This window comes from Cygnus olor, chromosome 1 (genome assembly GCF_009769625.2).
Source record: "Cygnus olor isolate bCygOlo1 chromosome 1, bCygOlo1.pri.v2, whole genome shotgun sequence".
Lineage (NCBI taxonomy): Eukaryota > Metazoa > Chordata > Aves > Anseriformes > Anatidae > Cygnus > Cygnus olor.
The window spans coordinates 129,001,741-129,016,043 of NC_049169.1; the positions used below are offsets into that span (position 1 = coordinate 129,001,741).

Genomic DNA, 14,303 nt, shown 5'->3' on the forward strand with positions numbered 1-14,303 from the left:
AATGAATACAGCTAAAATTATTCTGAAAAAAATATATGGCACAAGAATAGATTTTATTTGCTAGGCTATTTCATAGGTCATTTCACTTTATTGGGGGGTTAATTTTCTTCCAAGTAATTTTGAAATTATTCCATCGCATCACTGCCATAGTAATGTATAGACAGCCATTTGCATGTCCGGAACTCCAGTAATTAAAATGACACAATATTTTAATTTTACTACTAATGAGAACATATTTTCCTACTTGAAGATTTGTATTAGCGTTGTGACATCACAGATCTTTAAGTGACTCAGTTGTTGGACACTTGCTTCATGATGAACTGTGCCACCACGAACAGGCACATGAAAATGAGTGGGTGTGAGATGGCCACCCGAAGCAAAGATATTAAGATCTGCTCATAAGAAATGTAGCAGAAAAGCATTCCTTACAGAGCATTTATATACGGGATTTTCTGTCTCAAGGTTATTAACTTATTTGCTATTCTCTGGAATATGATTCCAATTATTTATTGCTGTCACTTTTTCCAAAGTGCCTTCATGCAGTTGTAGACTAAGGCATGACAAACAGCAGTTTTTCCTTCATACAGGTTTTTATCGAAGTATCTTGAAGTTTAGCAGACTACAACATATTTTTATCTGCAAATTGCCATTTGCAAAAGGCCATTAAGGATAATCTTTCAAAATATAAGATCATGTGATGCTGTTGCTGGGGCACTGGATTGGATTACAGGCAGAGTTTCACAGCCTCTTCTCTTTGCAGTGAAGTAGTGCAGAAGCAGGGCTTCTTAACTTATCTGTAGAAGTCTAGAAAAGACATGGTGTCTTCCGACATGTCACTCACAGCTGTGAAGGGAAGATGTGCACCGTATGGGAACTATATTTGCCACACATTTCAGGGAGGTAGGTTGCTGTGGCTAGCATGGAAGTATGCAGCAGCATGTATTTTCTTGGTGAGGCATGTGTGTGCATACACACGCATTTACAATGCATGTGAAATGCGTTTCCACATACTATATAATATGAATAGGAGTTTAATTAAGGCACTGTAGCTCTATTATCGGAGTTACCTCTGAACCCTGCTGCTGGATACGACCCATATTTTTGTCCCTTGCAGTGTTACCAGTCTTCTAACTTTCTGAACTGAGCTTGCCTGTTTCACTTGTCAGCATGAGGTTAGGTTTTTTGGATGTTTTCAGGCAAATCTCTCTCCATCCCTGCCTGGTTCCTGTTTCCAACATTTTACCTGGCAAGTCCACTTGGTCCTTAAGAAACTGGTTGCATAGCATGCTGACTGGTTCTTCCATGCCAGCTTCCTGCCCTAGGAGCCTAGAAACAGCTCCTTATATAAATAGAGACAAAAATAAAAACATTATTTAAAATCATAACACCATGAGGTGAATTGCATCCCACCTCTAGAGTAATGAAAGCACACTGCAAGAAGGCCAAGGGCTGCTGAAAACCTGGTAAAGCCAGAGAGTAATGCTGGCTTTAAACCAGAGAGTGGAACAGAACCTTTAGGTCCATCTCTTCTCCTGCAGCTGTGTGGCAGTCACTGGCATACAGGCACGACGGCCCCTGCATATCTCTGGGCTTTGTCACTTCTGCCTTGGCCAGTGAATTTGCCATGTGCATCAGGGTGCCCTTTGTTGGTTGGGCTTCTTGGGCATGGCAGTGAGAGCTTGAAATAAGGTCTCCTGTGGCCAAGGCTGAAATCATTGCTGAGTCCTTGGCCTGAAGTCCCCAGGGATGTTTCTGAGCTTCTCATTGAGACCTCTCTGCTTCAGGTTACACCTGAAATGGAGATGAATCACCTTTTCCTTTCTCTGGTGTGCTGCATAGCTGAAAATATTAAACAGGATATGGGTTTCAAGTACTATGCTTGTAGGGTTACTGTACACCAGGGCATGAATGCAAACACTGGTATTGCTTCCATCCTCTGGCACTATAAATGCACTCACTCCACTTGAGTTACATTTAATATAGGCTAGCTGTGCTAGCTAGGCTAAGGGTTTTTTGTTTTGTGGCACTTGAATAGATTAAGAAAAAGAGCAAGCTAGCTTGCATGAAGGAGTCTGCGCAGTTCAACAACTCAAAATGATTAAGGAAGAGAAGTGAAACCTCAGGCAGGATTTATTTTTTTCATGTCTGTTCTGAAATCTTCTAGTGAGGAGGAGGATGAAACGTGATAGATACCTGCTAGTCTGAGCTGGAGGAAGTTATTTATGAAATTGTTGGTTTGGGAAATAAAACTGCCAGGGTCATGCTAGAATTGGTTTGAGGGACAACGTGTCCGAGCGTCTCCCTCCTATGAGACTCTTAGTAAAGTGAAGGGAAGCCAGAATATGGGTCATTTGTGACAAAAGCTCCCTAGAAGAGACAGAGGCTTGTATTTTTTTGTACAATATGAGAACTGCAGGGCTCTGAAGTCCCTTGCTGAGTCCTAGCAGCACTAAAGTCACAGTCTTTGCTGAAGGGTGTGTTTAGCTGTTTTTAAAAGTTCTGCCAACAAGCTTGTGTTTAGGTCCCTTAACGAGTGGCCTGCTTTACTCGCGAGTGCTGAGCCCTCAGCTGCTCCGCTGAAATCAATTTATCAACAGTTTCACTGCTGACACTGCATTGATTTTCAAGCCTGGTCTGCATTTACATGCAGTTGCATTTCCCTCATCCTCCCAGGATCTCCTTTTGTTGCGTACCTGAATTAACTCTTATGATTTTGCTGTTTTAGGCAGCTGGGCAGACAGATCCCCTCTGCATGATGCTGCCTTCCAAGGACGCCTCCTGTCTTTGAAAACCTTGATTGCACAGGTAAAAGCCTACAGGTAAAGACAAAGTTGGGAAGCAGCGTGGTTTCTCTTGAATGGTATCTGCAAGTCAGTGAGCAGGTAGTAGACTGCAGCAGTGCCTAAGAAATACAGTCATATAAGTGATATATCCATGTGCACACCTTTGGGCATGTATTGGTCTGCTTAGACAAGATGCTGAGTACAAGCCCAGGACAAAGGGTGCTACTGCTTGTAGCTTGCTGTATAATAAACAATGATCCTCGGGCTCTTCTTCAGTGATAAACAGTGCAGACTGGGCTTGAAGAGAATAGGAACAATATATATGTTATATATTTAGAGTAAAAAAATAAAAAAAGTAGAAAGCTGTAAGAGTATGTCTTTATAAAACAGCAAGCATGGTGTTCCTAAAGAGAGAGCTGTCAGCCTGAAACACTTTACTCCAACTGTAACCAAGAGTTTAGGCAAGAGGGGAGGAAAAGATATATATTAGAAATGAAAACAGGTATGAAAACGGACAGCTGTAAAGGGTGAGCTATCCTCCTTATCATCTTTCTTTAAGCCCAACTCCTCGATCTGGCACAAATGAGTAATCTCTTCCCCACAAATCATGGTCAATAATTTTCACCAGTGTTGGCTGTATGGAGAACAAGGATGAGCCTGCATCTCAAATGGGCAATGTCCTCAAGGAGTGGAGCTGCTGCGGCAAAAGCCTCTTCTCCAGACATTTATCAAGGCACAGCTGCAGTCAAATGAGTTTGGTGCCTAACCAGCAGTTAGGGCACATCACGGAGGGCATTGCCCAAATGCCCCTTGAGCACTGACGGGCACGGGGCAGCACCCACCTCCCCAGGAAGCCTGTTGCGGTGTGTGATCACCCTCACGGCAAAGAAACGTTTCCTGATGCCCAGCCTGAACTCCCCGGCGCAGCTCTGTGCCGTGCCCGTGCCCTGCCATCGGGTCCCAGGAGCGGAGGCCGGCGCCTCCCCCTGCGCTTCCCCTCCTCAGGAGGCTGCGGAGAGCAGCGAGGTCGCCTCTGGGCCTCCTCTCCTCCAGGCTGGGCAGCCCAAGTGTCCTCAGCCTCCCCTCACAGCACATGCCTTCCAGCCCTGCCGCCAGCTGTGCTGGCCTCCTCTGGGCGCTTTCAGGGACCTCAGCAGCCTTTCTGTGCTGTGGAGCCCAGAACTGCACACAGTACTCACGGTGAGGCCTCAGCAACACTAAATACAGCAGGAGAATCACCTCTTTTGACTGGCTGGCTGTGCTGTGTGTAATGCACCCCAAAATGTGGTTTGTCCTCTGTCTGCCAGGGCACACTGCTGGCTGGTGCTGAGCCTGCTGCTGACGAGCACCCCCAGGGACCTTTCTGCCGAGCTGCTCCCCAGCCACCCAGCTCCCAGCCTGTGCCTGTGTCCAGCATTGCTCTGTCCCAGGGGCAGAACGTGGCATTTCCCTCTGTTAAAGAGGTCCCTTCTGACCCCTTCTATCTCCATCTGCATTGACTTTACACCATCTTATTAGTGGGAGGCTCCCAGTGTTGTAGTTAAACAGTGGATGCCCCAGTTGTTCACTGGTTGTGGTTACACATGGGAGAAGCACCTGGTGTGGATATACACTATTTAGTTAACCTACACTTTCTCCTTCTCCTGAGAACATTAATTTCAGGAGTGAAGAATGAGGGTTCTTGCTGATGAAAATAGATTGAGGTAGCAATGTCTGTGGAGAGTGAAATGGAGCTGATTCAGAGCAGTTTGATAAATGTAAGGGCAAAGCTCTTCATGGAACAGTATAACCATTGTTCATTGCTTCCCAGGTAGTTATGCCATTAGCCTGAAATGAAATATGGAGCTATACTTTAGGGTATGGGGCACTCAGAAGTCTCTGCCTTGGGACCAAGCTCTTAAAAAAATCCAGGACTGTTTTTGCTTCCCAGGGGATGCCCTGATGTAAGGGGCTGTTTGTGCCTGTGTGGAAATGGGGCACTGGGGTTTTAAAGCAGCTCAAGGACTCACCAATGCCTGTTCCAGCACCCAAAGGAGTATCTTATTTTTCAGATACACTGGGGAGAATATAAAATCATATGAACACGAGGCTTAATATCAGTGGTATTTGGGAAGCAGCTGTTGTAAGATGTGTAACTTGATTGCCATTTACTAATCGAGGGGACTACTGTTTTGTCCAAGATATCAGTTCTTATTTTTTCATTTGCAATTAATGAATTTCATTTTTTAAATTTATATATGAGTAATGAAAAAGAATAGCTCTCTTCTTATCAGGCGCCTCTAGAAGACATTATTCTCGAAAGAACATACTGATCAGTAAATATGAAACATCTACACAATGTGAAAATTGAATAATCTCAACATTTTTTCAAGATTTTATCTGTTCCCTTGGAATCGTTGTAACGTGCAGGAACTTTGTGCCATTTTTTAGCCACAGCCAGCCCTTGCATTAATAACATTTTCACATTGCTGAATAATGATTGGTTTTATATCATAGAATTTCTATCCTAAAGTAATTACAGTGGCTGTTTTTAATGCTCATTGCAGCAGGTTTGGTGACTTTTACAGTGTAACGTTGCTCGCTTGTATTTATCTCTACCGAAAGCATTGCTGCTGGATACCAGGCAGTGCATTGCTGCCATCTTGTGAGCTGCCTGGCTTACGGCACGTTGAGCAGAAATGGGAACAGTGCTACATAATATAAGACGTCAAGTGTGAAATGAAGGTGCTCCCTGGCCTGTTCTCACACATGGCTGTGAAATCTTACTTATGGGGAGATTTAGCTGTATTTTGGGGACAGCACATATGGCAATTTCTTTCTCCCCGGTGAATATATCTGGTGTCTGTTTTTGTGAGAATAGATGTAAGAAACGTTACTTAGGGAAATGCCTATAATGAGGCAAGTGTAATTCACAGTTCTTTTCTTCCAGCGTAAAACAACTTCTGGGTGGTCAGATAAGAGGAACAGATCTGTGGGTGAGATTTGTCTCACCTCCATTATGGGTCTACTTTACTATACCTGAATGAACCACACTGGTCACCCCATATAATCAGTGGATGCATTTTCAGGATGCAATTCATTCGATCTACAGCTATTTCAGGATGAGATGAATCACATCATAAGAGTGTCTGCTTTCCCCACTGATGGAGCCGAGCCAAAGGGTCCAACCAAGCTGCTGGACCACCACCATTAGCACTACCCTTTCTGGTGACAACCACAAACAGCAATAATGTGACCCGTGTGCATCCCTACCCCTGTACCTCACGGTGTGGTGCTCTCCATCCAGCATCCAACCACTGCTGGTGCCCTGGGGTTGCTACTTGGCTGGGCAGGTCCTTCCCCTCACGCCCTGTGCTCTGCCTTGCAGGGTTTCAATGTGAACCTGGTGACGACAGATCGGGTCTCGGCTCTCCACGAAGCCTGCCTGGGTGGCCATGTGGCCTGTGCAAAGCTGCTGCTGGAGAACGGTGCTCAGGTGAGTCTTGGGGCTGCTGGAGGTCTGGGTAAAATGGCTTATCCCTTGATTTTCTCTGTAACGATCATTGGAATTGCCTCCAGTCTTCCATGGAGTAGTTTGTGAGTCTCATATAAGTAAAAACAGACGTGCTTAAATCAATGTCACAATTCGTCTGTTAATAAAATACCATTTTGTCCAGCTGGAACTAGGGTAGAATACACATTAAAAATGGAGATACAGGGATAGGATGAGATATATGAGAACATATTTCATTTGACTGAGTTACAAGCTTTTCAAGCACAATTTACATGGCAAGAAACTGTGAAACACCAAAACAGGCAATCAAGCTATCCCTTGCAGAAGAAAATCCATTTATTAACTTCCCATACTGTGACATATTTCAGTCCTTTTGAAAGATGGGAGAAAAATAAAATAAAATTCTGTGCAGTTTTGGTATACAAACGGTGTTATCTTTTTTATAATTTACGGGATCACATCTGAACTACCTGTTGCTTACCTAAGAAAACAGCCTGTTCCTGATATAATATATATAGTCCCAGAATTTTGTTTTGTTTTTCCTTTCCCCTCCCTCTCTGTTCATAAATAAAACCAGCAAGCTGTTGTCTGACGTCTGGAAGAAAATGTTCTGTTTTGCTGCTCACCTTTATTGCTGTGCTCCTATTTTATTTATTTATTCATTTATTTTTTAACGTAACTATTTACTCCACAACAGATGTTTTATCCATCTTTCCTCTTTTACCAGTTAAACCAATGCCCAGTGGAGAGGGAAACCAAAGAAGTATGTTCTCTTCTTCAGTTATCTCCTTGCTTACCATTGCTATCAGCTTGCTTGAATCTCTGGCCCCGCTGTAAAACGATGCCAATGGACCTCCAGTGCCCCAGCAGCTCTAGCCAGACCTGCCCCATGAGAGTTTGGGGGGGCGCAGTGTAGTAGCAAGAGATCTGTCTGAAATATGGATACCCCAAAATACATCCATTCCTTTCCTTCTGCTGTTTTTGAAGCTGTGTAGGATGGGGGATTGCTTAGCTTGACAACGAGCAAGAGAGAAGGAAGATTGAGCAAGGGGATGGGATTTGCAGTGATAGTGCTGTTGAAACAGTCTTGGCCAGAGCCCTGCCATTTCACGAAGAGCAAGATGCATTTTGGGGCTCCAGAATCTGAGCAGACAGACAGACATCCTCATGCTGCAGTGCCTGGCCTTTTCCCCTGCTCTGGAGGAGGCACTGAAGGGTAGGGGCTGCCTTCTGTGCTGCTGCAGCTGCCCCAGGAGGAGCGTGACCTCCTGCCGGCTGCTGTGCTCTTGGGGTTTGCAGGAAATGGCCAGGGCTGAAGCACTGAAAGGGGCAAGGATGGGCCTGTGACTGTGGGAAACACACCTTGTAAGAAAAAGGGTTAACTTGTAAGGTGTCGTATACAATTCAGTAGGGCAAATGAACAAGGAAAAATAATATTTAGAAAGGTCTCAACTGCCTATGGTCCACTGCTGAATTACCCAAATAACTCAATAGTTTTTTAAACATCACTGCCTTTCTCCACTTTACAGGCAAAATATTTTGCAAACTGAGTATTTCTCCCCTGGTTCTTCCACCCTCTTGTGATGCTGCTCCTGTTCTTTGGCTGGTAGCAAACTTTGGCTTCTTTAGTGGCCCAGGACTTCTCCAGCTCTTTCTCTCCTATCTTTTTCCTCTTCTCACTGATTTGGAAACCACACAAACTGCCATGAGCTTGCACGATTCATTGTACTTTCTCAGTTTGCCACAAAATTAAAGGCATGCAGATTTGCTGCATAAATTGCCTCTGAGGGCCTGCTAGGCAGCCAAACCTGGCAGCTACAGCGCTGTGCACGGGCCTGGGCACTGTGCTCTCCCGGTGGAGAATGACGGATGGTGGCTCTTGCCAGGTATCTATGTCAGAGGTCAAGGACAGAAATTCTTTCTGTCTTACACACAAACACACACACTCACATGAACACAAACCCTTTTGGCCTCCTTTTCTGTTTGGGATTAAGACTGTTTTCGTGAATGTGTCATCTGCTGGAAATGTGTTTTCAGGTGAAAGTATTAAACATGAACTATATTTTCATTTAAAAAGCAAAGTCATCTGAGTGTATAATGGATATATGTTAGTGCAAAATAGATAGTCATAAAAACACTCAAGTTCTCCATGTAAAAAAGAAATAATCTGCGTTTTCTGAGCAACTCCCAGCAGGCAGTGTTGCTGCCTTACGGCACTAGCTGTCTGTGAGAGAGGGCAGAGCTCAAAGTAGAATGTTATATGTGCTGTCCCATAACGAATGACTCTGAAAATTGCAAACAAAATCAATTCTGAAATTAAACAAGGCAAGCATCTTGTTCTGGTGCATTTTCGTTGAGCACATGATGCACACCGTAAGGGCGTTCCTCCTATATTATTATTCTGAGCGTGTCCTGCTGTTTCAGGTCAACGCAGCCACTATTGATGGGATCACTCCTCTGTTTAATGCCTGCTGCAGTGGCAGCGTGGCTTGTGTCAACATGCTGCTTGAATTTGGAGCCAAGCCACAGCTCGGGAACCACCTTGCTTCACCCATTTACGAGGCAGTCAAGAGAGGTAATGTTCAGGGTGGGAGTGAAGCTAACAGCAACCCAATGAGGAATGCATCTCTTATTGACTTTAAAACATTCTCTCCTCCACACCCTCCCCCCCCCAAAAAAAAAAAAAAACAAGAAAAAAAAAAACCTACAGCATGGATAAATATGCTTGGCTTATTCCCATCTCTTCTTCCTCACTGATTGTATCTGGGTGTATTCTGCTCTGCAGCGCTGAAATTAAGTGGTGGCTCTTTTTCACCACACAGGTCACCGAGAGTGCATGGAGGTCCTTCTGGCCCACGAGGTTGACATTGACCAAGAAGACCTGCAGCACGGGACCCCGCTCTACGTGGCTTGCACGTACCAGAGGACAGACTGTGTCAAGAAGCTGCTGGAGCTCGGTATGCTTGCAGATAGGGGCTGGGAGAGAGCTGGGGTGGTGTGAGCCAACACAGCTTATCACCCTGGGTTGCCTCTCCAACACAAACATTACAGAGATTTCTGCAAGAGATATTTGGACAGCCTGAATCTGTGAGACAATTGAAATTTCACCTTTATTCATGAAAAACTTAGGATTTCCTTACTGGAAAACTATAGTTACAGAGACCTACCCGAGACCATCTGAATATGAAAGTAAAGCAGAGTTTGTTTTTTAGAATGATGTCAGGAAGCATAGAAAGTATTGGCCAATATTGATGACCAAAATCAAGTCTTCTGATTATGAAAAAATTAACTGCCTTGCTAAGCATTGACTTCATCTGCTTCTCAGCTGATGATGAAGATAGTAGTAAAGATGCTTGAAAGTATAATCCCTGTAGGGCCAGGCACAATTTAAGAGCCAGAGTACATTTTTGCTGTCAGTGTACATTTGCTGATTGACACCTGCTGGAAGCATGACCCTGCTGTGAATGGCAAAACCTAGGGCATGCATTTTGTTTGCTGTACTCCCAAAATTATTCCAATCAGATATGTAAAGAGTTTTTCCTCCCTTGCCTCTCCCTCACCCATCTCCCTGTAACTAAATTATAATATAACCTATGTTAGATTGTGTGATATTAACAAATTTACACAGCATGTGATAGCTTTTGATCATCTACTGGGTTGAAAGTCTAAGAATTTCAATGGTTGCTCAGCCCTACCTGCTGCAGACTCAGTAGACATTTGTAAAGCAGGTATTTGTTCTGATGAGTTCTGAACTGATGGTCCTGAGAGAAATTAGGAAGGGCTGGGTGACACTGATGTCCTTCAATTATTGAGGCTACTGGTGGAAGCCAACCTGTGTGATGCAGGGTCAGAAGGCTCCTGCCTCCTCCCAGTGCCAACCACACACTCTTGTTTTCCCAAGGAGCCAACGTGAATGCGGGGAAGCGATTAGACTCCCCTCTCCATGCGGCGGCAACAAAATCCAGCGTGGAGATAGTTGTCTTGCTGGCAGACTATGGTGCTAACCTGAAAGGCAGAAATGCAGATTTCAAATGTGCCCTGGACCTTGCTGTACCCAACAGCAAAATAGAGCAGGCACTCCTACTTCGGGAAGGTAAAGGTTTCCTTTCTTCTTCTTCTCTCACTCTCTCTCTTTTTATTTTAATAGAGCAGTATTTATTTCTTTTACCTAAGTACTTTTAATAACCGTTTAAAAAAGTAATCCGCTATGTAAGTTCTCTACTGATTTGAAGCTTGTAGCACAGGCCTACTATGCAGAAATAAGCAATACCTCTTTTGTTGCTACATCTGCTGCACAATATTAGTTTTAGTAAGTAAATTGATCGGTTATTCTGTGCTTTTCTTTCCAATATATGGAAGGAAAGTTATTTTTATTTACTAATCAGGACTCTAAGGACTGAGGATTGAAAATTGCTGGGAGAGTTTATTTACTGATATCAACACAGCTATTTTAGTAGCACCATCTTGAGTTCAGTCAAGCACTCTGACTCAACATTCAGATTCCTGAAGAAAAAGGTGCAATGAATGAACGTTTGTGGGGCTGCAGTCCAAGCACAAACCTGCAAGCAAGTGCAGCAAGGCTACAAGTAAGCTGCAGTGCCCTTTGTAGCTTACTTGCAGCCTCCCTACAATATTTGTATTTATCTCCCAGTCTACTGAAAGCAACCTCTGAGCAGAAATGAATCTAGCTCCTCTTGCGCCATTTTCACCTGTGCCACATATAGCCAAAACTTGGTGCATCCAATAGTAATATTCCCGCAATATGGACATGCTGGATTAATTCCTCTCCAACCATTTTTCCAGCTTGTTCATGCCCACTTAGTTGGCCTGTGCTCCTCGGGCTCTGCCTTTCCAGACACAGCTAGACACAGACACAGTGCAGACATGTATGTGGCATTTTCAGTATTTGCTCAAGAAAAAAGTCCAGAAAAAAACTATCTATGGATGCAGAAAAAAGTTTTTAGTGCTCAAAAGTTTAAAGTTGCTGAAACAGTTTAGACTTAATAAGTCAATAATAGTTTGATTATAGTAGATCTCTTTAACATCAACGAGTTGTTGTGTAGTGCTTGATCTGATTTTCAAATCTTGCTGCTGTTTGTTGCCTCTTGACTTATACTGGGGGTGGGGGAGCTTGTTCTTGCTTTTATTTTATTTTATTTTTTCCAGGTCCTGCCAGCCTTGCCCAGCTGTGCCGGTTGTGTATCAGAAAACATCTGGGTCGGTCGTGCTTATATGCAGTCCCTAAGCTGCACCTGCCTGAGCCACTTGAGAACTTTCTTCTATACCGATAAGTTTGTGACTATATTTACACTGGAAAAGAAAGAGGAACAAATGGTTGTTTACTCCAAAATATTATATCAAAGGAAAAAAAATAATCAAAGACATCATTTACTGTCTACTCTGGGTACCAAACATTGCTGCTGAATGTGTAAATTGAAGCCAATGGAAAACACCTTTTCACAGACACTGAATGGTATTATGGATTCAGTTCCCCCACAGTTTATTACCAAACCCATTTATTGCAGACTGAGAAATAATACATGAACAGCTCACTTGACGTGTGTTTGTAGATGTACATGCAGACATCCAGCCAGCCACAGACACATGCAGAGATTTCCCCTGCATTTAGTGTTATCTAATGATTATGTCTTGTTTTGTTTTTTGTTTGTTTTTCCTGTAATATCCGTGCAGCTTCTTCCTCTTTTCTCTCCAATCTCACCGTCAAAATCAAGGTAGTGGCTGTTACTCTTCCACTAGTGTGGGAATGAAAACCTTCAGCACTTAATGTCAAATGTATTTATATACTTGGCATCATTTGTCCTCTCTGACTTTGCTTCCTGTCACCTCTTTCCCGTGTCCTAGTGGAGTAGTAGTGACTTACAGCAGGCTCCATCTGTCCAGCTGCCTCATATCTCATCACCCTGGGCCCAGCTGTCCTCAGTGCTAACACATCTTTTCCTTCAAGGTGAGAGTGACATTACCAAGTCAAGTGCCGGGGCTTGGAGTAAACCCACAAAAATATTTGTAAGTCTGAAAAAAAACACTTGTCTCTTCTAAAAAATCCTTCTAAGCTATCTCACCTGAGATTAGGCTCTGTTTGTTATACAAATAATTTTTCTTAGCTTAAAATGAGGGCAGAACTGCAGGTGGTTTCGTAGCCACAGTAGGCCAGCTTTCAATGTCTGTCCTTTGCAAAGTTTAAGGAAAAGCAAAGGAATGAGTTGCTTCTCTCCTTTTTGGCTTTGAATGCTCTGACATTCCTCAAGATAAGTCCTCAGACCGCAGAACAATAGAGAAGCAGGGTCCCTAAGGATGGTTGTTCATCACTCAAATGTTCTCTTTGTTGGTTATTGTCCACCAGGAGAAGAAGTTGGCAAGCTTGTCTGCTCCCTCATCACTTACTCTGGAGTCTTTCATCACCTCCCTGGCAGAAGGGAATTTTAAACAGCGATTCTGACCACTGTGTTTAAATGGTTTAAATATTGTCAGGGTTTGTAGCTTGGACGCAGCAGAGCTAAAACCACAGACTTCTCTGAGGTGAGATACTTGGGATCCAGTGACTGGTGCAATGCCTGAGTGGTTCTGTAAAGGTTTGTTTATTTTTCATGTGGAGGTTGTTCTGAGGGCAGAAATGTTTCTGCACACCTGAGTTTTGGTGAAATGAAATGGGCAATGGCGTTTCACCAGCTTTAGTAAAATAGGACATAGAGGTTAAAGGAGAGTCTGCCTACAAATAGCTCAGCTATGTGTTGAGCCAAGAGGCCCGTAATTTTTCAGGCTATGAGACACAGTGGTTTTATTATGAGCTATGCATGCTAGTACCAGTTTTCACTGCCCATACATGAAGTCAGGGGAAATGAGCCTGCAGGAGATGGTATAGGAGACTGGCTTCCAGCAGGCGCTGAGCTGCTGTCCCAGCTCCAGCAGCATCAGCCTCTGGTCCGGTGCTAATCCCTTAATTTCACCGTGACAGTTTCCCTCTTGAGGCAGAGGACTAACCTTTCCTGTAATTTCTCACGAATCATTCAGCACAAGTAAGACAAATTGTGCTCCCAGCAGTTCATGAGACTATACCTGCAGTGTTATAACTGAAAATGAATGTAGTCTTCAGCCTGTGAAGTAGCCTGTGTTTGCACATATTGAATGCTATCTGACAGCAAGAACTATTGCCCATTAAGTCTTCTGTGACATGAATGACCTTGTATAGTACAGCATATCATGAATCTCAGAGATTTGAACTCTAAATTCTCAAGAGCCTCTGAAAATCAAATGCTATCAAGAAAGAAATGTCTATGTTAATTTAATGTCAGCAAATCTCTCTCAGTCTTATCTTTACTGCCAGCTCACCTACTCTGTTTATAAGGCGGCAGTCAGAATACCATCTGCTATCCAAATAGAGAGACAGAGCCTCAGCTGTGTGGGTTGTCAGGCTTGTATTGCAATCAAGGAGCGAAGACAATTTATGGGATCTATTTCCCATGTGTAATAATGTGTAATACCGAATTGATTTCCTACTGCGATCATCAATGAAAACAGTATTTCACTTGCATAGGATTTTAAATTGAAAAAATGTATCTTCATTAAGGAAATGCAAAGCCCATTCAGCCTCTCGGAGAGGTTTATGTTATGAAGTAGCAGAAGCTGCCCTATTTTATTGCTGATATTAGCTTTCCATCAAAAAATCACCTCACCTTTGCATCCTCCCAGAGACATCATTCTTCCTGAAATTCCATATGTCAGAGATTCCGGGGGAACAGAACTTTAATAAATCAGGAGTGAAGTTTAGAAGTCTTGATGTTAAGCAGTTTCATTGGAAACTTTACCTAAGCTTTCTTGTTCTTATCACAAGTGTGGTTCAGACTAAAAACTACACATTTAATTTTCATTGGCTATACTTTGTGTTGTAACAATGCACAGAAATATTACCATGGAAACAGTTGGAGGTTGTATTTTTTTTTTTTCAAATACACCATCTCATGTGAGGATAGGGAAACACTGGTTTAATTTACTAGGAGATTACTGAACCT

At 43.3% G+C, this 14,303-nt stretch overlaps 1 protein-coding gene across 1 annotated transcript; it reads left to right on the forward strand.

The window, feature by feature from the left end:
- Window positions 1–830: 830 nt before the first annotated feature.
- On the forward strand, window positions 831–11,633 carry ASB11 (ankyrin repeat and SOCS box containing 11). The gene is made up of 7 exons (XM_040566041.1): window positions 831–900; window positions 2,726–2,805; window positions 6,151–6,258; window positions 8,701–8,851; window positions 9,099–9,233; window positions 10,178–10,369; window positions 11,443–11,633. The coding sequence occupies exons 1-7, from the start codon at window positions 831–833 to the stop codon at window positions 11,565–11,567; spliced, it is 861 nt and encodes a 286-aa protein (XP_040421975.1). The 3' UTR covers window positions 11,568–11,633.
- The last annotated feature ends 2,670 nt before the right edge of the window (window positions 11,634–14,303 follow it).

What these genes read in the sequence shown, in the direction of transcription:
- ASB11 (XM_040566041.1), top strand. Translation starts at nt 831, where the DNA reads ATGTCACTCACAGCTGTGAAGGGAAGATGTGCACCGTATGGGAACTAT. An exon ending in TGAAAACCTTGATTGCACAG is followed by an intron (nt 2,806 to 6,150) that starts GTAAAAGCCTAC and finishes TCTGCCTTGCAG; the next exon opens with GGTTTCAATGTGAACCTGGT. An exon ending in CAAGAAGCTGCTGGAGCTCG is followed by an intron (nt 9,234 to 10,177) that starts GTATGCTTGCAG and finishes TGTTTTCCCAAG; the next exon opens with GAGCCAACGTGAATGCGGGG.